General features: G+C 40.4%; 2 protein-coding genes across 9 annotated transcripts in view; both read left to right on the top strand.

The window, feature by feature from the left end:
* The window catches only part of cobl (cordon-bleu WH2 repeat protein), a 43,460-nt gene extending 40,410 nt beyond the window's left edge, over positions 1-3,050 (top strand). For all 5 annotated transcript variants that reach the window (XM_019880027.1, XM_019880031.1, XM_019880030.1 and 2 more), the window contains one exon: positions 1,250-3,050. In XM_019880027.1, coding sequence (XP_019735586.1) covers positions 1,250-1,333 — 84 coding nt within the window. In that variant the 3' untranslated portion in view covers positions 1,334-3,050. The remainder of the gene's footprint in view (positions 1-1,249) is intronic.
* Positions 3,051-7,174: 4,124 nt separating this feature from the next.
* Positions 7,175-27,086, top strand: part of grb10b (growth factor receptor-bound protein 10b) — a 75,236-nt gene continuing 55,324 nt past the window's right edge. The window contains exons 1-3 of one of the 4 annotated variants that reach the window (XM_019880034.1): positions 7,178-7,523; positions 20,877-20,974; positions 25,217-25,333. In XM_019880034.1, the coding sequence (XP_019735593.1) occupies positions 25,283-25,333 (51 nt within the window). In that variant the 5' untranslated portion in view covers positions 7,178-7,523; positions 20,877-20,974; positions 25,217-25,282. Of the gene's footprint in view, positions 7,524-20,876; positions 20,975-25,216; positions 25,334-27,086 lie in introns of all 4 variants that reach the window. The other 3 variants (XM_019880036.1, XM_019880035.1, XM_019880033.1) reach the window with 3 other exon arrangements.

The following is a 27,086-nucleotide window of genomic DNA, read 5'->3' on the forward strand; positions in this document are numbered from 1 at the left end:
GAGCTGTTTCATGAAAGGCCAGTGGCAAAAGTACTTCTTTACTCTCACATATCCCCATGGATCAAATTACAGCAGACAACTCTGGCTTTCCTTTTGTCCGCTCTGTTCAACAGTGTGCGGAGGAAAGAAAACACATTCACTTTTCGAGACATCAAATATAAAACAGACGGCTATAATGAATTATAATTTGCATTAATCCTACGAGCAAGCGTACTGTATAAAGCCACATGATTTTACCTCAGAAAACTTATTCCTTCTTATCAAAGACTCAAGTAAGAAATTGGAATGGTAAGATGTAGACACAAGAGACCTCAACACAAATAGAATCTGACCACAACTTTGATTTGCTCTTTCTGTAGCTAGAACAAAGCCTTCCCAAGCTGCTGCCGCTTGGTGATTGGATAGAGTTGCAGATTGTTTCACATTCGTGTCATCACACATCCACTATTGATTTAAGAACTTTTTTTTTTCTTTTCCAAGAAGAAAGTTCACTTTATGGGCAGCAGCTGTTTAAAATTCAAGACCCTAAATTTAGATCTATTTGCCACATTATTTCTAAATTCTTTAATAGGCCATCATCACCACAGTGAAGAGGAACCCAATTACCGACCTTTATCTGACTCGCATTTCAGCAAAAACAGAAAGAGTTGCAGTTTTCAACTTTCGTATTCCTTTCTTTACGGTCACACTCACCAATCAGCAGCCCTTTGTCAGCATGACACCAACTGATATTCCCAAATTCACTGCGCTTTTGAACAAATATGTGCAAAAAGTATGAAGACGGAAATGATGATTGGATCTTTATTTACTCGCAAATCTACTGAAATCTGGACCTGTCGAATTGAACACAAATCTGAAACATCAAATTCACAGAAAGCCATGCCTCTTTCTGTTTGGATGACAACGGGTGGATACACACGTTTATTGCATTGTCATTCTGTATTATATATAGGCTTTAGTTGTTCTGCCTGTCACTATACATTGCTAGCATAGACAGATGCATACACATATATTTGTAATCATTGAATATTTAGATATTGGACAAGTTAAGTGAAATTTGATCATTTCCCATGTCATTTCTGATGGCTCGCAAGTGTGTCAAGGCACCCTGGACAGTAATCAAAGTCTATCCAGTAAAGACAAAGAGGAAACTTCATCGTGTGTGTGTGTGTGTGTGTGTGTGTGTGTGTGTGTGTGTGTGTGTGTGTGTGTGTGTGTGTGTGTGTGTGTGTGTGTGTGTCCCATCTAGGTTGCAGCACCCACAAAGACAGTCAAAGTGAATGGCAGACTGGGAACAATGCAGGCGACCTCTTCCAATCTTCCCCGGGAATAAACTTACCATCACAAGCAAAACATTTACAAAATTCTTTTGTTGGGTGTGTTTTACCACAGAGCTTTGGAATGGACATTTATCAAACTGGTCATGTTAAGTCAATATCATAGATCCAAATGCATGACATGAATAGGGCAGATATGCAGGGGGTGGGAGGGGGGGTTCCAGTTCCTAAAGTCCTTCACAGCTCTTGACTTCTTGTGTGTCACCTCCTAATTAGAGAAGTGCAAGACTACGACGACAACATGTCGGGAAACGTATTTTGAGCGTAGTTTGTGAATGCCGTCCTACCCGAGGAATGTTTTGTTGCACACATTCGTCTGATAAAGCTGTCGCAGGTGAAAGGTTTGACACTTTTCATTCGTAAAATCAGAGTTATTTGTCAGCTCGGTTAGCGGCAGCCTTCTGGGAAATTGTGTCCATCTTGATAACACAAAAACTTGCTTGCTATCTTTACTCTGGCTTTTGCGGTTTTAACTGGCGCGTGACGCAAAAATAAGTGCCAATGAAAGCAGAATAGTTCACATGGTCTGTGCTGCTTCCATAGCCTATTCTTTTGTTCTGTTTGTTTTATTTTTATTTACTGCAGCTGAGACTTGGATGCCTTCTAGTGTTGTGTTGCTCAGTGTTATTATGTACAAAAATGTTTTCTGTAAGCATTCCAACTGCGGTGCAATACGTTAACGTTAGTTTATCCTTATTTGAAATACTGAACATGTTGAAATACACTTAAGAGTGTATTTTCTGTCAATATGGTAAAGAATGCCAACTTTTTCAGTCATGCTGGTGTGGGGACGAAAAAGATGCCTTGGTGCCTTTTAGCTTATAATGCTACTGTTTGGGCTTTGAACTTTTGTGCTGCTGTTTAACACAAAGCGCTTCACGTGCATAAGTGTTCTCTGGAAGGATGTTCAATACAAACATACTGTATATAGTACAAGAGAAGGAGCTTACAGTTGATGTTTGCATTCACAACTAGGATCTTAAGGTGAAATTGTTTTTGGTTTTCCTTTAGTTGTTAAAGAAGTGCATGTGCAAATGTTGCCAGTAGAGCAGGGAAATTAGTTATTGAACAAATAGCATTTGATTCGTGCATACTGGCTTTGCAATATTCATGTCATGCAACATAGCAGTTTTAGGAAAGCAGTAGAGAATAGTGCAATTGTTACCGCATTTGATACCTCGATGAAAAGTTTACAGTTTGGAGGAGCTGTATTTGATTTTGGAAGAGTTCATTGCTGCCATCAACATCGATTTGGATTTTCTGTTTATACCGAATACGTTTCAGAATGGCAACCTGACTGACAACACTGAAAGCATCCATTTGCAGGTGCTGAATGAAATGAGTGAAGAGATTTGAATTCCTAATTTTTTAAAATAATATTTTAATTTATGCTCCATGTTTTTTAAGCTAAAACATATATTCATTTGTTTTATCCAGAGAATACAACCGAGATTTTTTTTGTTGTTAATTATACAGTATTTTTGCTTTATGATTTGATTGACATATAATAGACCACATTTTGAAGTAGCATTGTATATTTTGTAAACAAATGATGATCACTATGGCTCGAGATTTGTATTGTTAGAAGCTCTTTCAGCTAATGGCTAGAGATTTATACAAGCCACTACATCCCCCCACCCGAAAAAAAGGTTTGCACAATGACTTTGTCTACCTAATTTTTGATTGAATAAATACTTTTGTAATTGCACAGTGCTTTTAGTCATGTATTGATTGGTGTAGAAAATGTGAATTCCAGTAATTGTAAAAGCATCACAGGGGCTTGTCATTTCCAGTAGTACGGCTGCTCTCATGAAATGTAACATCTCACCCTCTCTGGCTCGTCACGGTCGAGCTGTTTTTCCCGGCAGCAACTCAGCGTCCTGACTCACCACTGTGGCTACACATAATGACGCTCTTAAACTTGAGCACAGCCCTGCCTCTTCCAGATACAGCAACATGTGCAGCACGTAAAAAAAGGAAACCTACAATAGTCCCTCTAGTGGGAAATTCATTTTATGCTCAAAATACCTCTGGTGGCAATCACATAGGTAATGATAATGCAATATAAATTGCAAAAGACCCAATGTCTCACCACTGCAGTCAGAGCCAAGTTCTGTTGGGTGCATGAATGGAGTGTTGATTGTTACACGGCTGTGCGTTTTGAGGCTTGGCCTATGTACAGTATGTGATGCCAAACTACACAGAATTAACAATTTTGCTCTATATAGGCATACATCACTACCCACAATAGTCTTGGTTCATTTGTATTAATCAGTGAAACCTAGTCGAACACAGACAGACTATTTGCAATCAAAAATTAAAATCAGTTTTGTCATTAAAATGGTTGTTATGACTTGACACAATTGATACTGTATGTGGCAAAAAAGCCCCAGCTGTCTCCGCCCTCATCTTGTCCTTATGATTTTTTGGTTTTGTTCTTCTACTTTCTTCCTTTCATAACTTTGCTGCTGTAAATTGGGAATGTCTCCATTGTGAGACGAATAAAGATTTTCTTATTCTTATTGATAAACAAGAAACGACTGCGTCCGAGGATAAACCACCAATCGGACAGAAGGCGAGACTTAAGAAGTGTCATTCATTTGTTGTACGCTCATGGGCACAAAACCTGCAGCCTCACACTGACAATTACATCTTTCACTGCCAGCTTGCATTTGACATCTATCTGTATAACATTCAATGGCAGTAAAGGAGTTACAAAATGTTTAAAGTTGGTGTGTGAGGCACACACACAACACAACTCAGTTTTTGAGGTCTTCCAGTGTCAACAGATTGCGTTTTGAGATCAGATGTTGCAGTTAAGGATGTGATCACCAGCCACTTCATTCCATTTTTTTCTGACGCTTGTTGCCATCCCCTGCCGACAACCTTTGGCGAGAGGCGGCAACCAGGACCGGTTGCCAGGCAAACGTAGAGAACAACCGTTCAAACTCACACATATTGACACTTTATAGTCTTCAGTGAACCCAAAATACATGTTTTCGGAATGTGGGAGGGGGGAAGCCAAAAAACAAACAAAATTCAGCCAAGCATTGTTAGAGCACAGCTCTACACAGAAGAGCCTCAGTGAACATTTGAGCCCAGAGCCTATTACCTGTGAGACAAACATTCTCACAACTCTACCAACATGCTGCCCATCATGTGTCATTTAAATCTCAAAATTCAAATGCCATCTATCATAGTACGTTATAGAGGAGCTCATCTTGAGTAGCGTTAAGAGTGGGGTGGGGTGAAAGGTGTTTTGGTGTTACTTATGCAAAACATGTGCTTCATTCATAAGTGCAAGATAAATAATGATTAATGACAATCTTTTGAATTCCCATTAAAAACGGCTCCATCCTCGGGACACATTATGAAAGCCTTTCACCGACTGCCTTTGCTCATGTTACACAGCTTTGTTGTCAGGCTTGGAGTGATGGACACAGTGACAGTCACGAGCAGCAGGGAGTTGTATTGACTTTGTTTTCTGATGTTTGGTAGTCCACAAAGTAACTGATCAATCAATTGAAACAAAAGGCCTGTGCACTGTTGAATGTTTGAGGAGGTGGAATAAGCACAATGTGTGTTGTGTTTATGTCTCAGCGTCAATCTCGCAGCAAGAAGGCTTTGTTTCCATCACGACAGATGCTTAATGACTGACATGATATGTGCATGTGTCTGCTTGTGTGAGCGTCACCTGCCTCCTTTTAGCTCTCTCACATGTGTAACTTGGTGTTTTAAAGAAAATGGGGCGACAGTTTTCAGCACCCTGCTGTCCTGAACCAGACGCACACCGCTGAGGACTCTTCAGACTCCCATGGTGTGTTCCCATCCAAGTATCAAGTGTACCTTGCATGGGACAACGAATTTGGGGTCAAATCCATTGACATTTTTTTTCTCCGTTCATTGACCTTTGTTCCACTCAAGCCCTGTTTCGCCGAAGTAATGGAAAAGTTCTGTTAAGCCCCTGTCTCATAACAATTGTGAGTGTTTCTGAAGGTTTGTTCAAGGTTGCAAATTGTCGCCAAACGGTCGCCGGATTTTTTTTCCAGATGTTTGCTTGTACTTTTCTCTTTGCAAGGGAACTTTGAACATGTTCAAAATTTCCTTTCAACAAGAAAAAGCACTAAAACTTGGCGAAATTCTGGCGAGCATTTGCGACCTTGAACAAACCCTGATGAGAACGCATCATTCACTCCCTTCAAAAACACTCGCAATTGCTCACACCTCAGTGGGATAAGGATTTAAGTATGATATGCAGTTGTGATTGGTAATAAAATAAATGCTTTGAAAGCACTTTTGAGCAATTGTCATTGGGGTACTGAACTGCACTACAGCAAGTGCGGAGCTCCAAACTTTTTTTCGTATTAACAGAAGTGCCAAAAACAAATACAGTCGTCACAGTCGAATAATTGCACCCATCTGTATAGTATGTCACATTCCTCTTTATTGAATTAATTGACATGCTTTTGTGAACCCTCTTGAATGAAAGTTGATCTTATGAATACAAAATCACAATTCTGTCCTAACATTGAATCATCATATCAAAGTCATGTAAAATAAAATATAAAAATGCGATCTTTCTTATTGGTATTAACCTGTTTTCGCCCCTAAAGCAGTTCTTAATCTGTATTGCAACAACAATGTCCTAAAGTAACCCCCCCGTGATGTTGTTCTCAGTCACATAAACATGAGAGGAGCCTTGTGTAATACCCCTATGAAGCTCCGACCAATAAGATCTCAGCAGTGCTGGGAAGGTAACTCTGGAGAGATGAGATGATTTAGAAAAAAAAAAAAAAAACATGCCACTGGTGTTCATAATTCTGAGTTGCCTGTCCTTAGCAAAGCTTTTAATTCAGAATTGTGTCCTTAACAGCAGGCCCATGGTGATCCACAATAATATTCTTACTATAGGTTAACCTTGATTTTAGTTTTCTCAAATACTGACATGTACTGTATACAGTATTGAACTCAGTATTTGAAACACGCTAGAGTGAGCAAACAGATTTAAATTTGTGATGCTTTTGACCTAATTTGTGTCACCTGATTCATTTCTGACATAATGTTATTGTTTTCTGCTTTTCTGTTTTGTTTATTGTCTGTAGCGTTTTGGGTCATTTGTTCTGCCTTCACGTGAATCTGTTTATTTTGTGCTCCTATGCATGGCCCCACTGTCTGTTGGCGGTACAGTATATGAATTGCGTTTACCAACATTTTATGACATTGTGATGTTTGCCGTCAAATGTTGAAATGGAAAGAACCCTTTCGTCACTGCAGCTTTCAACACCTTTTCCAAATTGATTTCAATTCGACGAAAATGTTTATTTTCCCTCATATATATATATATTTAAATATATACACACACACACACACACGCACACACATTTCAGTCAGCGTTTTTATTACTTTTCCTGAAGTAAAGGAATATCAGTATTTCTGCTCTTACCAAAGTTGTTATTTATTTATTTTACTAAAGTACCCCTGCTTCTATTTAGGTACATGGTGTGAGTACTTTGCCTACTGTGGTTTGAAAATAATCTTTATTTTTATTTTGTTGTTGTTTTTTGGGGGTGCTAGTGTTTTTATTTTACACTTTTACTGAAGTAAAGTAATTGAATCATTTGAATCTGCATTTCTACCGTTAATATTATTGCTTTTTAAACAAAAGTATCTGCTTCTACTGAAGTAAAGAGTGTGAGCACTTTTCCTCTTGTGGTACCTTCTCGATGACCCACAACCACAAAAACAAGTGAACTAATAAGGAGGAGCGAGGACACATTCTTGTTCCCAGTACAGCGAACGCAACATGAATAGCATCGATCGGCCCTTGGAGGGTGTGGTCAGGGTTCGAGGGGCGGAGAAGCTGCGTACGCGCGAGTATGCGATCCTGCGTGCGCGCGAGCGCGCTAGCCGCGTGTACTGTATGTGTGTCGGTCCCGCTTAGCCGCTCGGGATGATCTGACTTGGGAGTTTTCGCCGACGCAACTACTTGACTCCTTCTGCCTCCTCTTCCTTTCCTGCGTGGGTTGCTCGCCTCCTCTCCTCCGTTGTCCTCTTCTCGTCCCGGGAATGTTGACCACCGCGGCCTGAACCGGTGCTGCACACCCCCCCAGCCCCCGCCCTCGCCGCTCGCTTCACCTCCACACGGCCGTGCGTGTCCGAGACGGTCGGAGCCTGGCTGACTGTGAGGTGAGTGCCTTCCAGTCCTCCCCCTCCTGGCACACGCAGAGGTGTCAGCGTGTGGCGGAAATTGAAACTGTTGTCGGTCGTTTTACAATCAACAGTCTTGTCTTGTCGGGCTACACTAAAACTCTACTGTATCCACGCTCGATCTGGACACTTGAGTCCTGTTGTGTTTAGACTTTCGGTCATCTTTGACGTTCCATTCAAGCCCGGTTGGTACACGATACTTGGAGGGGAGCAGCGTCCGCCTGCCAGCATGTCATGTTGTTGACGATTGCATAACGTCAGTGAAGAGTAACTTTTTGCATCCAATGGGACTCCTGTGCCCCCTCAACTATTTGGCAGCGATTTCCCTGGGGGCCCGTGCATGTGTGTGTGTGTGTGGGGGGGGGGGGGGCATATTGACTTGTCCTACTGCCTGGGGTGCGAGGTTGACTGAGTTTTGTTTTGATAGAACCAACACGTCTTTCAGCAGCACCACCTCTCATTTCCAAACTTATGATACAGTACAGTATATGTGTCTGACAGCCCAACCTTTTTTCGCCACAGAGCACAGACCGCTTTCATGTCAAGCAATATTTTTGATGGAACAGCATTGGTGAGACTGGGGAGAATTGAAGCATTTTTGACACTTGTGTCTCCATCTTTGAGCTCTTTTGACTTAGGGCAGGGATGGGGAACTGGCAGCACACTTTGCGTGGCCCCTTGAAATAATAAGAAAAATGTTTTGGGTTTACAAACCTGAAAAATAATTCAGAAAAATTTTGTTGACATACTGCATTAGTTTTCAATGACAACTTGGGGGAAGTCGAGAATGAGTCTTAATATGAACAAATATTGGGAAAAGAAAAAAGATCTGCAAGCATGCAAATCAGTGACTTTTGCCAGTTTCATTGTACAAAAAAGAGAGGAGAGCTGTTGCAGGACAACTCATTGCCCAGAGCATCTGACAGTTCCTTACCGAAAAGAACATCGCCATGTTGGAGCAACTTCCCGACAGACCGAACCTCCCTATTTTTCTTATCCTCTTTCACAACCTTATGGGGATCATTAAGGTGACCCGTTTTGAAGACCTGGACAACATACAGATTGCCGTAAGGAAAGAGGTGTGGCCAATCCTGGAAGAATCCCCTCAGGACTCCGTAAACGGGTGGCAGCGAAGGCTGGGAAAATCAACTAGATCAGGGGTCCCCAACCTTTTTTGCCCCACGGACCGGTTTATGTCAGACAATATTTTCAGGGACCGGCATTTAAGGTGTGGCGGAAATAATACAACAAACTAATATGGTATGAGCTGCATGAAAACTGTGGTGTTTTCGAAATATAATAATAAACACAAGGAGCGTCTAATCTGGCCGCAACACTCTGATCGCTATGGTAATGTTTAATGCCTTCAAAATACGACACAAAGCAAATTCAAAGTGCATGAAAATGACGACTCACCACAGCCCCAAGTATGATTTTCTGCAACCAGACGGTCCCATTTCGGGGTAATAGAAGACAATGACACCTCAAGTGTGTGGTCTACTTCGTAATTTTGTTTTCGTCGCCGTTGCTGCATAATCCCCCCCCCCCCCCCCCCCCCCCCCCCCCCCGGAAATAGCAAAAGTGCTATTGGCGTAATCAGTCACGTGACGGAGAAGCGTGGCTTGACGTGTGTCAAGCATGACACAGACGGATGTAACGGAGAATCCGGTAATTTTTCAAAATAAAACATCTTTCGTCTTCCGAAATAAATAAAACGGAATTAAGGCAAGTTCTTTCTGTGCGGCCCGGTACCAAATGCCCTGCGGACCGGTACCGGTCCGCGGACCGGCGGTTGGGGACCCCTGAACTAGATGATCACGATTATTTCAAAGGGGAAAACTTGAAATGTGGCCTATGTCACACCAATCCTGAAACTTTTCAGATACACCTCGTGAACTTGGTGTACAGGAATATACAGTAGAGCTGAACATTGCACCAGCAATGTTTAGGGTGGAAAAACACTGTTGCCTTAGTCTCATAACACTGTCAGTGCCTTGAGGTAAACTGGTCACACTAGTTGGCAGAAAAAGATGGATGGAGAGAGTCTGTTCTTCAAAGAATGTATCCATCATCGGTGTCATTTCCAATGTTTTGATTACCTATGCTCACTTCAAAATGTTGCTGAAAAGCTCAAATTTGCTTGCTCCTTCTTCCCACGCGAGACTTTTTCAATGAGAAACGTCAGTTAAACTGAAGACTCCAAGGAGGCTGGCAGTTTTATCAAGTGATTGACTTGTCATGAGTTACACACTGGCCCTCTCATTTAGCTAAATGGAGTAAGCCAACCTATATTAGAAACACCTCTCAGTAAGAGCTGTCTCGACACCACTCAGACAGCAACCACATTTACAAATCGCATTTAGACCAAACCAATCCCAAAACCAATATTTGATTAATTAATCTTATGAATCATGCAATCGGTAGTAGCCTCAGCACTTTCCAACTTCTATGGAACTGTAGTGGATGGCCTATAACTACAGTTTTGGGTTTCATGGAAGCCATGTTTCCAAGAAGAGGTTTGGCTTGCGACAGTGCAGTGTGGATTAGGTAAACCAGAATCAGGCCCATGGGGTGTGTAGCAGTATAGCTGTGTCGGATAGGGAATTAGGCACTTCATTCATTAAAAAAAAAAAAAAAAAAACAGAATCATTGCACGTAACCAGTCAAAAGCAGATTTGTAAAAAATCAAGATCAAGCCAAAAAATCTTTGTGTTGTAATTGTAAAAGAAACAAAGAAACAAACAAACAAAAAAAACCAACACGTTTGAAAAGAAAGATTTTCACGTGTTCTATTGGCCTGTTCGGAAAGGTAAATTACCGGTACATTATAGTATTATTGCGTCAACAGCATCGTGCTGTAAATAACATGATAGTATTATTGCGTCAACAGCATTGTGCTAATTTGAGTTTTGAAATACAGTAATTGCCAATTTACCTTTCTAAAAAAGAAACAGAGCATGACAGTTATAAACAGACGCATGAGCAATTCTCTGTTAGATAAAACATGCCATTGGACGTATTATAGCACAAAATGTATGCATGCATGCATTTACCGTAAATTTGCAATATTCTTCTAAAATAATACATAGCTCTAGAAACTTTGTTTTCAAATACTTGGTTGAAGTCAGCCAACTGAAGGAAAAAAAAAAACCAAACCTCACAGTCACAGCAGTCTTTCTTTGTTGTTCAGAAGCTTGATGTAAGCTACTAAAGGCCTCAGACACCCACACAAAACGCAATTCAATCATCACTTCACAAATAACCAACCAGCAAGATTCACCTCAAACGGAGTAGAACAAAAGTAGTGTTTTCACTTTTGATCAGGATCTAATAATTCTGAGACGACCTTTTTTATAGAGTGGGTAAAAGTGGACCATTGTTAGTAAATGCCCCCTATGCTTTTGAACAACATCATAACAAGAGCAATGGCGGATCTTCGTTTTATAAATATAAATATTTACTCACTTACTAATACTTTTATACATATATAAAGTCGACACACCCCTGTTTGTGACATCTAAAATGATAACCGCAAGAAATCCATCCAAAACCTTTTCCTTCTTTATTGTTGACCTATAACCTGTACAACGTCAGCGGAAGAATAAGTAAAATCCTTTAGAGGGCGGATTTAAAAATAACCACCTGAGAAAATGTGACTGCATAAATGTGCACACCCTCTTAAATAGGGATGGGGCTGTTTTCATAATTAATCACATACAAACCCATGTTAAATGGGAGTCGGCACACACTTGCCACCATTTAAAGTACCTCTTATTAATCCCATATGAAGTTTAGATGTTGTTTACTGACATTGCGAGAAAATAGGCGAACAAACGTGACAGTACGAAGAACCGGATATCCCTCCAAAGTTGATGAAAGACGAGAAGAAAATTGGTGTGGGTGGCTGCCAAAAGGCTGACACTAACGTCAGAGCTTCAGAAATTTCCGGCAAGTTCTTGCAGTTTCATCTTCAGTTGAAACTGAGGCCTTCGTCAACGTGAAGGGAATATAAACAGTGCCAAATTTTAACCACAAAATTTCAGGTTTTCTTTGAGAAGTCGAAAAAAATGTTAATGAAAGCCTACTCTTTTTTTTTTTTTTTTTTTTTTTTTTGTTAATCATCCTCACCTTAAAAGCTGACGGTGTGTGCTGACTCCCATTTAACATCGGTTTGAATGCGTTTAGTTAATTTTTAATGCATATCCCCATTTCTAAGAGGCTGTGCACACTTGTGGAACCACATCATCTCAGTTGAATATTTTTACTTCCCCTGTGGAAAATATTTCATTTTCAGATCCACTTTATAAGATATACAACTCTATATGCTGTATTTATCCCTGGAACCACCCAACCAGTTGGCAGCCATGGACAACCACTGGGCAGCAGTGTCTTTTGCTCCACCCTTCACAAACGGATCACAACTTACCACTTCATCTGGAGCCCCAACAAACAGATATTGACTCAAACTGAACTATTTGGGGGAAACTGGGCTTAAGATACACTAAGGCTGCGTACACACGTAAAGATAGTCAGGCTGCGTTTGTCACGATTTTGCCTCTTCTTGACTAAGGACGGTATAAGATTGTCTTTTAAAAAGCAAGTCAACCCCAACATTTTCTTTACAATAATAAGTTCCATGCAGTCCAACTAGTCTAAAAACGGCACTCCGATTAATATTGTGTTTGTGGAATACGAGTTGTCCAGTAAAATCCACCCGCTTTTGTCCATCTCAGGGGGCGACATTTTGCCACTTGCGCTCGGCTAAAAATGACATCACAGTTGCCCAGGGCTCAGGTAACAACCAATCATGGCTCAGCTTCTGAAAACAGGTGAGCCACGATTGGTCATGTTGATTTTCAGTCAACAGCACGTGGCAAAATGACAGCCCCTTGAGATGGATAAAAGCAGCTGGATTTCTGCTCAATTCATATGCCACAAACGTGACATTTATCAGTGTTTAGACTAGTGGAGGCGAATTGAACACATTACTGTAAAGCAAATTTGGGGGTTGGCTTGCCCTTTAAGATTAGCTTTATGTGTGAGATGTGTCAAGAGTCGATTTGTCCCAAATATAGGATCCAAAACAAGTCAGGCCGACAATGTTAAATATTGTACGTCTTCAATATTTATTACCAAAAGTCTTCATGTGCGTAAGACAACTACTCTTGAACTGTTTAACTCCACGGACTGTGACGTGAATGTAGCCAGTCAAAGAAGTACCCTAAAAGACAAACGATGAAGCAGCGGTAAATAATGCTAAATACGTCTTAACCAATGTCATTTATTTTATTTTATTTTTTTTAATATAAAAGGGGGTTCCATTTTGAGAAATCACATGTGACCATGTGAGATATATGTGCCTCTGAGGACAGAAGGCGGTGGAAGAAAATCTTTGTGTGCGGTGATCGGTGTTCTCCGATCTTCCATTACAGATAACGACCACAACTGTCAAATGCATGATTTTTATTGATTATTTTTTTTAAATTAATCTTCATGTGTGGGGTCTTCCAAAGATGAAAAATCTTTTCAGATTTGAAAACTCCTAATATTTTTTTCCCCAGCCAAAAGCGGTAAATTTCAACTGCTGGACTCCGACCAAAGCTTGGGTCACGGACAGCTAGTTCAAAATGACAATTTTCTTGATTGTTCTTAACTTCCATTAAAGTGGCCTGCAAATTTAGGATGCAGGAAAATGCAGGTCACAGGTTGAGAGCGGTTAAGAACCTTGACATCAAAGCAGCCCGAGAGATGGATAGGTAACCGAACTGAATGAAGTGTCTGATCAGCTGACTGCTGGCAAAAACTTCATGTTTCTTCATACACTTTTTTGGAACACTTCCACGTCCCAAACCAAAGAGGATTTCTCTCCCTGCCTCTGCCCATTAATTCCTCCTTTAGTTCAGTTAGGTTGCGGTCCCATCCCTCCGCGCAAGGCGGCAGCTCAATTTGTGGTTTGCGCTCACCCCCTTCACACCAGGCCTTCTGTTTCAAGTCAGTGCTCAGTAAGCACAGACATGACGGGGCATGAACTCTGCAAGACTACAGGCTGCCAAAAGGCTGCTGACTGCACATATTGCTCATAATTATAACCCGTGCAAAGTATACTATTCTTACCCCAGCATTCAAAACGTGAGTGTTTTGTCTTGATAAATCCTATGAACGTCAGAAAATTGCATTGCAAATTGCTGGCAAAGAAAATGTCTGCTTGGTCGCAGCGAGACCAGCAATGTGTTAGAAGGGAAAATAGGACACGTATTTTACATTGGATCTTGTCTTTTGGGACAAAGGTAAAAGTGTGAGTACTACTCTTGTTCTTCCTTATGTGAATCTACTTAACCACATCATAAAAGTGGGGAGGATATCCTATTAACTGGTATTGGAGCTATAAGAGCTTGTTCCTGTGCTCTAGGCAGCATTCCATTGGGTCTTGCGTCAGCCAGCAGTCATTCAGCACTAGTTAGTCTAGGCTTATACATTGTTCATACCCCCCTCCCTGATGTAATGACACCATTAACCCAATGCCTGCCCGGGGACTCGCACAACACAGTTTATGTACGTCAACTAAGTGGATCTAAAAGCAACTCTTTTTTTCTGGAGTCAAATGCTCAGGTGGACTGTCTGGGGGTCAAAATGCAATCCGCTGCTGCATGTTTGTTGGCTACATTTTAGGCCTAAGTTGCATCATCAGACTCTTGTGTCTGCCTCGTAGAAAATGTCTTTCCTGAGTTCATTTGACAAATATTTCACCGTTGTGAAGAAAAGAAACGCTCGTCTGCCAGGCTACTTTGTTTCGGATATGTTTAAACATACTAAAAAAAAACAATACATTTGGAGGATTGTTTCATTGTGGAGATTAGATATAGCATTAAACATTTTTTCACTATTTCTCTGTTCCTAAAACAGCCGCCCAGTGATGTACCAGTTGGGCAACCAGTATGACTCTCCCCCTCCCGCACTATATAAGAACTTGATCGCCTTCGAATCGGTGTTTATTCATAGCCGCCCATGGCTAACATTACATTGTACTCAACTAATACATATTGCTAACTTATAAACGGGAGGAAAAAAAAATACCATTCTGCTGCAGACTGAGATCAACAAGGTTGATTCAAAGGCCGGTGAGTGGCTGCTGGCTCAGAACTGGATTCTAGCTATGCTGGTTCAAAGATGTCGGGATGTGTAGGATTCAGAAATATGCCGCTTTGTCGAGCAACTATATCTGAGGTTGTTGTCGTGGTATTTGATTGACAGTTGAGTGGGGCGTGGTTTCAGCGCATTTAACGAACACGATGACAGCATTTGAAAGGAGACAAGAGCTTGATTTTTCAAGTTTGAGGCCTTCTTTTTAATACTTGGCCATGGTTTTTTTTGATCTTTCAAATTTCGTAGGCCTGATATCGACACTCTGTGTATATCAAATTTCAAAGGTATATATTTTCTTGCTTTACAGAGGACTTTAAATACAAGTTAACGATTCAAATTTGAGCACTCACCGTCAAAACCACGTGATAAGTGACACATAATTTTGTTCTGCTCTGCAAGGATTATTTCTAAGAGTATCACAAGGATCTATAAAAAGCAGATCTTTGCTTGTCTAACCTCAAGAATGTGCATTAGATCAGGTTTCTCACTGTCTGGTTTGGGTCTAAATATGGCTGTAACTAGAGACTGCTTTCGAGGCAAGAGTATTACCGGTACCTAAATTTCACAGGTAACTAAACACCTAATGGACCTATGGTGCAGGTGGGTCATGTATTCTGGCTGTACAGTGATGCCTGATGAAATATCTCTTCCACATATGTGTGTTTACAGACTTGTCAGTTCACCTTTGTCGCTCTGTCCATTTGTCTGCCAATTCCAATACTGTCTCTTAACAGACCCGTTGCCAGACCACCACAGTCTTGAAGGCGGCACATGAAATACAAGGGTGGGGCACACAATTTCATATCTCGATATTCATGTCAAATACGTCGATGTACTGTCGCAAAAAGGTGTGCTAGTGCAGTTTGGATTAGAATATCGTTTTTTGCCCTCTTTAGTTCATGTTCTCTCTCAAAATTGTTTTTTGCCCAGCCTTTTGGAAAGAACTGATCCAAGGACGTTTGCCTTTGTCGGCTTTTAACAATCCTTCGAAAATGTCCAAGACAAACATCAGCATAGTAAGCGATCGCCGGACTGGTGAACACTTTTTTTCTGGATGATTCACATTCATGTAAAACTATCGGAATGCCTCATGGGCCGAGGGGCGAATGACGAGGACACTGCATAGACACACATCCGTCCTATCTGTCTATCTATCTATCTACACTCATAGACCCATACGGTCTATGAGCCAATGGTATGCCAGGATGATGCTCGGTAGTAGCCAGTGGCAGAGCAGCTATAAGTATGTTGCATTCAGGAAACTCAGAGCTGCAAGTAGCAACCCATACTGTATTTTTAGGTTTCATATCTTGAAATTTCTTTCGTAACAAGAGGCAATATTTTTCTGTTGAGGCGTTTTGTTACTTGAAAATTTCATATGAAGAGACATTCGTAAGTAGAGGTACCACTGTATATGGCACAGCCAGTAACAGCCAGACGTCCAAACAAAATTGGTGAAAAGGCAAGAAGAAAACTTGTCAACGCCACCAAGAGGCCAACAGCAACATCGAAGGAGTTTCAGGATTTTCTGGCAAGTCCTGGCTGTTTAGTATTTGTGACAACAGTTTCACATCCTCTTGTTATGACTGGGCTATTGGGTAGGGTGTCAAGATGGAAGCCTTGTCTTTTAAGAAAAACATCTGAAACAGGCTACATTTTGGCAAAAAACAATTGAAATCTCCCAATTGCACGTGGGAAAATGTGTTGTAGTTCAATCAAACCAATGTCGATCTTTTTGGCCATTACTCAAAAAGGTACATATGTTTGGCTCAAACACAACTCTGCTCACCAAAAGAACACGACACCTGTAGTGAAGCATGGTGGTGACAGCATCATGCTTTGGGACTGTTTGGCTTCAGCTGGAAGTGGGGCCTTTATCAAACTGAAGAGAATTATTAGCAGTTCCAAATAGCAAACAGTGTTAGCTCAAAGCCTTCTGGCTTCTGTTGGAAAGTAAAATAAAATATCAGCAAAAGCTCACATTAGAACTTCTTTTGGAGTTAATCAGAGGCGCTTTAAATTGTGGCAGGTGTGTCCTGACTCACATTTAACATGAGTTTCAATGTGATTGTTTTAATTTTAAAAACACAGCCACATTCTCACTTGTAAAGGTTGGGCACTGTTATGCAATCACATTATCTCTTTTTTTTTCTTCCCCCTCTCTAAAAACATGTTTGAGTTGTATCGGCTACAAATCAGATTAATGGTGGGGAACCTGGCATTTAACCAAGGCATTTAAAATGGGGTGTGTAAACTTTTTACAGCTACTCAAAAAGGTCACCATAGCTTTGCTACCATACCAACTAACTGGGTGGTCCAAGCCTTTTGCACAATACTGTACCGTATTTTCCTCACTAAAAGGCGCACCTAAAAGTCTTCCATTTTCTTAAAAGCTCACAGCGCGCCTTAAAATCCGGTGTGCCTTGTGTATGGTCATTACGGTAATATGTCGACCCCAAAATGGCTCCTTGCTGGAGACATGCAATAGAACACGGAAATAGAATAGCAGCAAGAGAGTTCAACGTGAATGAGTCAATGTTATAACTTGCTGTTGGTTCAGTGAACTGTCGCTGCTTTATTCAATAAGTTTTTGTTGCAGCTCAGAAAAAAGGAGAGCTGTGGTTTGGTTTTTTAAAACGCACACTTTATTAATGGTTTTCACAGTCTCAACAAATACAGGTACGTACTTTGTCTGTCTCCGTGCCATCTCTTCTTCCGTTCGACTCGATAGGCGTTCATGACCGCCTCCGAAAAAACGTAAATTAACGATTACTTGAATGAAATTAAGAAAATTGAAAATAATGCATCAAAACAGAAAATCAAGGAAACCACAAAATAAATTCTATAGCCCCCCTACAGAATTTATCATCTAGTGAATGCATTGTAGATTGCGTTTTATAATCCGGTGCGTCCAATATATGAAAAAAAAATACAAAATAAGCCATTCATTCAAGGTGCGCCACATAATCCAGTGCGCCTTTTAGTGTGAAAAATACGGTACTTGCCATACATACCCGGTGATGAGAGAGAACAATATTGTACGTCGGAACCAGATGTATGCCTGTCCTTGTTTTTGTGGTTTTTTTTTTTTTTAGCATTTATAAGAGCATAAAATGAATCCGGTTCCCATTCCTTTATATTGGCCACATATCTCTGGCCTCTATATAGATGTTTTTTTTTTTTTACTTCAAATGTTAAAATGACTTGTTGGTGTTGATGGTGCCACTTGCAGTTTGGATGATGCTAAAATGGAGATTGAACTGTATTTTAACCTTTTGTGCATGGGTCAATAAGGGCACATAAATGGAAGCCAGCTAAACATTTGAGGTCATCAATATCTCCATCTTACAATACTACAGTATTGCACCCTAGGCCAAAGTACTCATTTTGCTCATTGCATAAGACTGGTTCTCCATAAATCCTCATCCAATTAGGATTCCAAAAGACCTTTCTCTCATTGACTGATGCTATTCAGCCTCCCCCGGCATGACATCAGGCCCTCTCTTATAGCCCCACTTTACGCTGCTGCGCTCAAATAATGAAAGCTGCCAATTAATGACTAATCAACATGTGTAACAAGCACATCCAGTGAGGAGTGACTGCCATCTAATCTGCTGATTAAACCAGAATACAGAGATGCTCTGTTCAACTTGCTCTGTTGCATTGCAGAACGAATAACAGGCAGCCCACACACATGCATCCACACTCGCACCAGCAAACTCGTCTGTAACGCACACTCTGCTGACATGTTGATTACTGGAATGAAAAGTCTCATTTCAGTTTCACATCTCATTACAGTAAAATGCATATTGAGCCATGCATGTTCAGCTGTAGTGTGCACAGTTTTTAAGTGATGCAATCAAGTTCATTGTAAACTGTGTACAGTGTTCAAGATGGCCCTTTCGACTGATGGTAATCAGAGGAACACAATACATTACAGGCAATTAAGCTGTTCACATGTACAGTAGTCTCATCACCCATTTATCATGGTCCTACAGGTCATGTTGCTATAGAAAGTTTGGATAACTCCCAGAGTCACCCTCCAATATTTTCATTGGAAGTGTCGATCTAGTTTAAACATAAACATTGCAATAATTGACCTACCCCCTCTTGGGGTTGTGGGACGGTCAGTACATTAATTTCAGTGGGCTGTAGAAAAGACTGCACACTTTGACTTGGATCTGTGCCATTTTTTGAATTAAGGGTATGTTTGTGTTCTGGCCTAAAGAGCTGCAAGATTTGGGCTAGGGGAGGAGGTCAACCATGGGGAATGGGGTAGGATTTTGGAGAAAAGGGAGTTAGTGGTGTGGCAAATTGGTGATGTGTGGGTTAATAGTGGGAATTAGTTGCCTGGACTCGGGTTGATGTGAGTCTGTCGAGGCCTTTTCCATCTCATCAATTTCCCGAAAGAAATCTAAACTTATCAAAATGTTTTCATGAATGAACTCTTCAGGACTGGACCTTGGAAATCAATATACTGTACAACATATATATATATATATATATATATATATATATATATATATATCCATAGTTTAAAGTTTGTTTTTGCATAGAACATAGGTCCTGGTTTTATTTGGACCATATTCTTGTTTTGTGTACTAATAGCAGCTGGACATCTACCGTATTTTCCGGACTATAAGTCGCTCCTGAGTATAAGTCGCACCCACCATAAAATGCATAATAAAGAACAAAAAAACATACATAAGTCACACTGGAGTATATAAGTCGCATTTTGTGGGGAAATTTATGTGATAAAATCCAACACCAAAAACAGACATGTCATCTTTGAAGGCAAATAAAAATAAAACAACAGGCTGAATAAGAGTACGATATGCTACAACGTTACATGACGCAAAAACAATGAACTGAGAATGTGCCCGGTATGTTCGCGTAACATATTAAGAGTTATTCACATAACTGTAGCATAATGATCATGCTAACAAGTTTACCAAACCATCAGTGTCACTCCAAATCATCCTCGGTGTCACTTTTAAGCAACTCTGCCAACTTCGGAGGTAGAAGAGGCGGTGCTTCCTCTTCTACTTCGCTGACGTCAGTCATCGTAGTTTTTTTTTTTTTTTTTTTTTGTCAATGTGGAAAGCATCAACACAAGCCTAGAGCCACATCTTGTGGTTTAATGTGAAAATAACACCTCAAATGATAGAATGTGTTAATTATTTCACACATAAGTCGTTCCAGAGTATAAGTCGCACCCCCGGCCAAACTATGAAAAAAACTGCGATTTATAGTCCAGAAAATACGGTAATTTTGATTGAATAGATGATACTACCGGATGGCACGGTGGAAGACTGGATAGCGCATCTGCCGCATAGCGCAGTAGTCGTGGGTTTGAATCCGGCCCCGAGCCTTCCTGCGTGGAGGTTGCATGTTCTCCCCCATGCCTGTGTGGATTTTCTCTGGGTAATCCAATTTCCTTCCACATTCCCAAAAACATGCTCGGTAGGTTGATTGAATGCTCTCAATTTTCCTTAGGTGTGATTGTGAGTGTGAATGGTTGTTTGTGTATGCCCGACGATTGGCTGGCAACCAGTTCAGGGTGTACCCTGCCTAATGCCCGAAGACAGCTGGGATAGGCTCCAGCACGCACGCGACCCTTGTAAGGAACAGCGGATTAGAAGATGGATGAATGATAAAACTGGAAAATTTAAATTTACCTCTTGGTAGAGCAACGTTACCTGTAGCTCATTGTATAGTTTCATCCACTTAGGCATTTGCATGTGTGTGTAAATATAGGTGATGACAGTGCATTCGTCGACAGACATCCATCCCCAGTCTTGTCTGTGCTTATGCAATGTTGAGTAAAAACAAAAACTAACTTGACAAGACAAGCTCAAATACAACTCATAATACTGTCTGGCTTACAATGGAATTGTTACACTGAGACTGAGTGACTATGGGCATTAAATGATTAGGAAACTGCCCGTTTCAAGCACAGCGTACTCTAGTCCCTCAATGATCTTAAGCCAATGGAGTGAGGATTTCCCAAATTTCCACCGAGAGTGGCAGAAAGGTAATATGATTTGCCAGTTCAAAAGATGACACTTTTTCATTCCATTAAAATTAATCATCACCTAGCAAGTAAGCTCAAGGTGACAGTGCCTTCGTATTGTTTTCCTTTGTCGGGTAGTCACTGTTGTTTCTGAACCGCAAATGTCTGGTTTGCAGGATAAACTTCTTTTGTCTGCATTCACTGGAATAGAACACAAAACGAGACGACCTTCCCAAAGGGACTCTTCATTTTCTTCCATGATCAGTTCTTGAAGGTGAATAATGCCTTGTTGTCCCTATATGTGTGTGTGTGTGTGTGTGTGTGTGTGTGTGTGTGTGTGTGTGTGTGTGTGTGTTATATCTGCGGCAGCTCGAGGGAGGGGAAATGGGGGGTTGCTGTATCGCACATACTTTTACACCCAGTACCCGATATGGAAAAAATGTGTTCCGTGCATTCCAAAGATGACTGAGCAGAGTTGAACAGCCCAGTGTTCAGCTGTGTCCAGTCCAATCAACTGGAGGCAAGTTGAGTAAGATGAACACATTTTGCAATTATATACACAAAGAGAGAAGTTGACACAGCTGCACAGCTGAGTTGGAGCTGTTTTTTCAGTTTATAACAATAAAACCTCCAGTGCATGCAGAGGCGTTATCCCAAAGCAACAAAAAGGGCTGTTGTTATCGCAAAAGAGATATCATTTGAGTGGTAATTCACCGTTCTTTTCTTTGTTTTTACCTCGTGAATCAGGTACTGTTTCCCTAATATTTGTTCTTCTTCCATTTGAATGACTTAAGTGACGAAAACTTCACTTGTCGGTGCTTCAATATTTGCCCAAATAGCTTGTTAGTTTCTCTTCTGAGCTAAAGAAATCTGGGGACTAAAATATAAATGGATTTAAAAAAAAAAGGACAGGTTGACAGGACAGGCAACCTTGACCAACAATTGGGCTGAGAAACTCATGTGGGCCCTTAGCTTGGGCCTCTATATTCATGGTTAAGTTTAAGGCTTTTCCTCTCTGGGAGTTTTTATTGGGCACAAATGAGGGGCGGAAACTAGCTATAAGCTATTATTTATGATTGGTGGAAGTATTGCCTTAAGTAAGTAATGGTGGCATTAAAAAATACGATGGGACATGATATACGTGAACCCTTTATAATTTCGTACTTTTCTGAATCAATTGGGCATAAAATGTGGTATGATCAGCTTAATCACAAGAATAAACGTTGCTTCAACTCATACCCCACGTTTATTTTTCATATATTTATTCAGTTTGCCCTCGGATGAAAATTTTCCTTGTGGTGGTGGACCGGGTGGTGCTGTGGTGTTTGATAAGTGCCTTCAAAATAATCTAGTCAAACAAAGGTTTGTGTACTATGCTTATTTAATGCACATTCGCAACAATATAATTTCCAGTTAGCTATTTACAAAGATGTCTGTCTGACCAAAGGCTCCACCCGCTTACCCAGTGCTCCTTGATGAGAAGTATCGCCCACAATTTACATCACACATTAGGATGGTCAGAGCCTCGTGATTTTGGTTAAGCTACTCTTGAATTACATGCAAAATTCATTACCAGTTTAACCAAAATGATTTTTAACTGAGTTTCCAAACAGTCCATTGTGTGACATTTCCATAGATAAGTTTGCAAAAGACAAAACAGCATTCTTGTATACGAACTAATTTTATGCAGCATTGAATTTATTAAAACTGTAAATGGCTCAACTTGCATAAAATGTCTAATATGAACAATTCATTATATTAATGATTGTGATATTTTAATGAGACAGTGACTTGTGAAAATGGGCTCGCAGTGATGAAATTAATATGAACAAGTACAAATAAGTGAATGACAGAAACAAAAGCAATTTTAGAGTGTGTCACCAAGACGGGTGACAATTTCATCCTTGCGCCCATGTTTCATCCTTATTTAAGTGAGACTTTGATTCACTTCCTCTCCCTGTAAGAAATGAGTTCAGAGAGTTTTAATTGGGCTTTACTTAAAATAGGGGAGATGTGTGATGATCCTAGACTTAGCCTCTGGCTTCTCTCTTCAGAGCTTATCACCTTGCCATGTTATAGCTAGAGACATTTGGAGCTATAAGCAGGTATCAGCACATTCACCTTGAAGGCAATGTAGGTGCACTAAAGATGCTGTTCTCAATTTAAATCAGTTCAGTTAAACCAGATGCAATCACCTTACCGATGGTTAGAACCACCACACCACAGTCTCTTTTTCCAATATGATCCAGCAGCATTGGGATCATTGCACTGTCAAGGTCAGAGGTCAGTTTTAAGTACACTTTTCAATTGGAAGCAATCAAATCAAAGGGTAGACAGAGGCTGTAATCCCTGCACTGGAATGTCTTTGATTTTGGCAGAAGTTCAGCAAAGGTGTGCTTGTGTTCAATACCTGAGTCACTGATAAGCATAGTCATGTGTTCCAAATCATTTTCATATTGCACTCCCTTCCAAAAGTATTTGAGCGCTGAGGCCATTTTCTTCTGTCATCTGCTGAACACACTATGGCTTGACATAAAGAGGTGCTGTGACGGGAGATCAACACTTTAGCCCCCCCCCCCCCAAGGTATTTATATCCACACTGGATACTTTAACTTTCTGACTGATGCATTAGATGCATTGTGATTTTTGCATTTTCTTTATTAGTATTTGAAAGTGGAAAACAGACAACTGGAGCTGAGCGAGCTGAGCCAATGCTGTGCAATGGAAAATCTGTATTTGTTATTCGTTCTCCAATGTTTGCTTTCGAGGCTTATTTTCGTCAATCCCAAGCAACTTCTGACTCCTAATAAACATACAGTCCAAGTCCAGCTCGTCAAGAAATCCATGGCGCCTAATGAGGAACCGCCTGGAGAGTTTAGGTGGATGTTAATTTGTTTTGTTTTTGTTGTAAACTGTGTGTCTGTAAATAATGTGTAAATGACGAGCTGTCCTTGCATGCCAGCTGGCCGGACCACACAAGCATTTACACAGCAACGCACACATACACACCTACTGATGCACACTCATTACAAGGAAGCCCATTCAGCAGTCGGGGCTACACCATTGCCAAGGTCTTTGTTTAGATTTCATTCATGGTTTGATCATTATTTGCAAGCAATTTTGGATGTTCTAAAAAAACCCGATGTTCTCTAGATTTCTTGGAAGGGAGGAATAGAAAAAAAAATCAGGAAACTGAGGATAGTCTACTTCAAGTCGCACTAAACGCTGGACAGTTTTTGTTAATTGAGTTCTATTTCTGTGAGACTTTAAAACTACTACAGGGAAGGCCAGGTCAAAGTGTCATCATTTTGTCTATTTGGAGGCTAATGACAAGGATGTTTTTTTTTTTTCATTTTATTAAAAAAAGGGGGTTACTGAGAGTATAGACATAGATTAAATTTTCCTCATCCTTGATTATCCACAGGTGTTTTTGTGTTCCAATTGATTGGAAGATTGCCATTTTGCATTTTTAATGATTCAACCTGGGCGTAAATAACTTCACGTTGTCAAGTGCAACCCCATAAAAAAAGCTTCTCAAATAGCATAAAAGTGCTCAAAATGGTTGTTTTACACATGCATCCACTGCCACATGTAAACATCCTCTTCGACACACACACTTATACCATACATGGCCAGATGTGCAGAGCCTCATAAAAAGAAACACACACATATTCGCGCTAGCACTAATGCAAACACAAGATAAAATTAGCTTTAATTAATGACAGGCCTTATTTTTGGCAATAGCAAGAGGGGTCATGAACTGCAGCATATCAGCGGCACTCATGGTATTGAGCCTGAAGCAGCTTGTCTCCAAATATACCTCTGGGGTCTAACTTAAGACCTGGAGAGGTGCCTGCAGTATATTTTTGGGTTAGAATTCTGGGATGTTTACCCAGTGGTAGCAGTACCAAAATGTAAGTAGGATATCCACTTTAAGAAATTAAAATCTATTGATTGATTGATACTTTATTTCTAAAGTCAAGTTCTCCGGGGGTGATTAAAAGAGTGCAAGCAACTTTTAAAGTCTTGTAAGGACTCATTGCATCTGGGGTGTCAAACCCATTTTTGTCACGGGCCACATTTTAGCTACCGTTTCCCTTGGAAGGCTGCTGTTACCGAAACTCTATAAAGAAGTCAAGAAAAACAGTTTATTCAACTCCTGTTTAGGTTATTGGAATGAGAGGTTTGGTGACAAGAAAATGCTTACAATATCTTATTTATTACATCCGAGAATTTGAAATTTTGGTATAGAGTTTTAGCAAGTGTCACGGAATTTGACATGTTTGATTTGCTGTCGCAGGCCACATGTGGCAGGTCAGATCTGGCCCCTGGGCCTTGAGTTTGACACCTTTACATTACGTTGAATGCAATTCAAACTTTAGTTTTGTGTACTTGTCTTACTATACTTTATCTGCTTCACCCTTTGTTCTTGTTGTTTTTCTTTCTTTCTTTCTTTTTCTTTCTTTGTCTCTTTCTTTAATACTCAAATTAATGTGAACATTTTTTTTTTCTGCAGGTTCGTCTTCCAGCTGGACTGATCCAACCGAATAGGTTATACAAAAGAAGTGAACAACTCAAAAACATGGCTGTGGCTGGATGTCCTGATTACTTCCTGCATCATCCCAATTATCCGGTAAATTGCGAGATTGATTGTTCCGTCATTGTGAGATGTTCTCTTGCTTTTAGTTAAGGGGTTTTCCCCTCATTCAATATTGTTCAAAGTCCACAAAACAAAATAATAACCAGACTACAGGACATAATTGTGCAGATGAGATCGGAAAACCCAGACAGTTTATGAAATTGATCCCACCTCATTATCCAGTAATTTCAGACCAAAATGAAAATAAACTTAGTACATTGAAGTCATTCAACAGAAAAATATTTTCGGAATTTCAATACAAATTAAAATAAGTGTGTGTATGAGGTTTTAATGGGTTTGACTTGTCAAACACGTTCTCAGGTTGGGTTTAAAATGACTGAATGAGGTTGAAAACGATGAAATATATTTGTTGCATCCCCCCCCCCCCCACGCTCCCCATATCTCTGTGAAAATTGACAGAGCGCTGTGGGGCACAATGGGAGATGCAGCCGTTTTGCATATCTTGTATTCAAGTTCGGAACGTCTTGAGTTGAGCTGGGGGGAAAAAAAAAACAAAAACAAAACTCTCAAGAGCGGAGATAACTGAGAAGATGGCAACAGGCCCGTGTAAATAAATGATCAGATTCTGTATACATTTATACAAAATGTTTCAACTTTTGAATCCAAACTCAATAACTTTTATGGAAATGCAGAGACAAAGCCTATAATAAACAAAGCATGAGCCATTTACATTGGATCGTGTTTCAACCATGAAACAGGCGTTTGCACGGCTGGACCACTTTTTAAACAAGTGGCAAAACATCTTTACAACATTTTAGATTGGTTTTAGAAATTCAAAATGTTAAGTATTCTTTGAAATCACTATTTATTTAATTGGAAGTGGCAAATATGGATATTTCTTTTAAGGGACTGCCTTCATCGCCAACTGACGCTACATACTTGCGTGCATTTTGGCCAAACAATTTTCTGCTTCGTGGAATGGGAGGCCAACATCCTGTGTGTAATTATGAATTTCAATAAGTATAGTAAGACGGGCCAGTGCTGGTTCTGGCAGGGCCACCACAACTAGCATAAGTTGTTTTTTTCTTTGCAGCACACCCTAAATATCTCCTTATACTATCGAGTGTATGATCACACATGGCCTCTTTGTTACTGTCTGTCACAATCAAATGTACACGTGCGAGGTGCAGGGCCACCATCCAAAAAGGCTTCATGTCACACCCTGCTTCCTCGACTTGAGAAATGGATCGACAGTATGATAAGTTGGGACTAAAGATTAACAATCATGTTCGATGACTTCTTGTCATTACACTTGAATTTTATTACTTTACATTGCAAACACTTGTTTAAAGACAAGAGCTACACGAAAGCCCAGTATATGGTGCGAAAGAGTCGTTAGTTTTGCTCAGTGGAGTTGAACCATGAGTTGAATGCACTCACTTTTAGAATTTGTGCTTTAGCATCACCGGGCAAACATTGTTGTAGAGCTGCTTGGATGGCAGGGTAAGGAATCAGTCACAGTCTGGTAGCTGGACCGACAGGCAGTGTGTGTCGATAATGGTGATTTCGACTATTTGGACTCGCAATTTGGGTGAGGCACCGTTGACTTTCATTATCATTTTACATCACGATGATGCTAGTCTCATTACGATACTTTCAGTCTGACCAACGGAGCTTAAAGTTGAGACAAATGATTGGCTACGGTCGGGTTGTTCGGTGATGTTGCTCGAACACGGCGAAGACGGCCAGGAGTTCTTTTCTCATTAATGGTTGTGAGTGCAAAGAT

Source organism: Hippocampus comes, unplaced genomic scaffold, assembly GCF_001891065.2.
Source record: "Hippocampus comes isolate QL1 unplaced genomic scaffold, H_comes_QL1_v1.1 scaffold135, whole genome shotgun sequence".
NCBI lineage: Eukaryota > Metazoa > Chordata > Actinopteri > Syngnathiformes > Syngnathidae > Hippocampus > Hippocampus comes.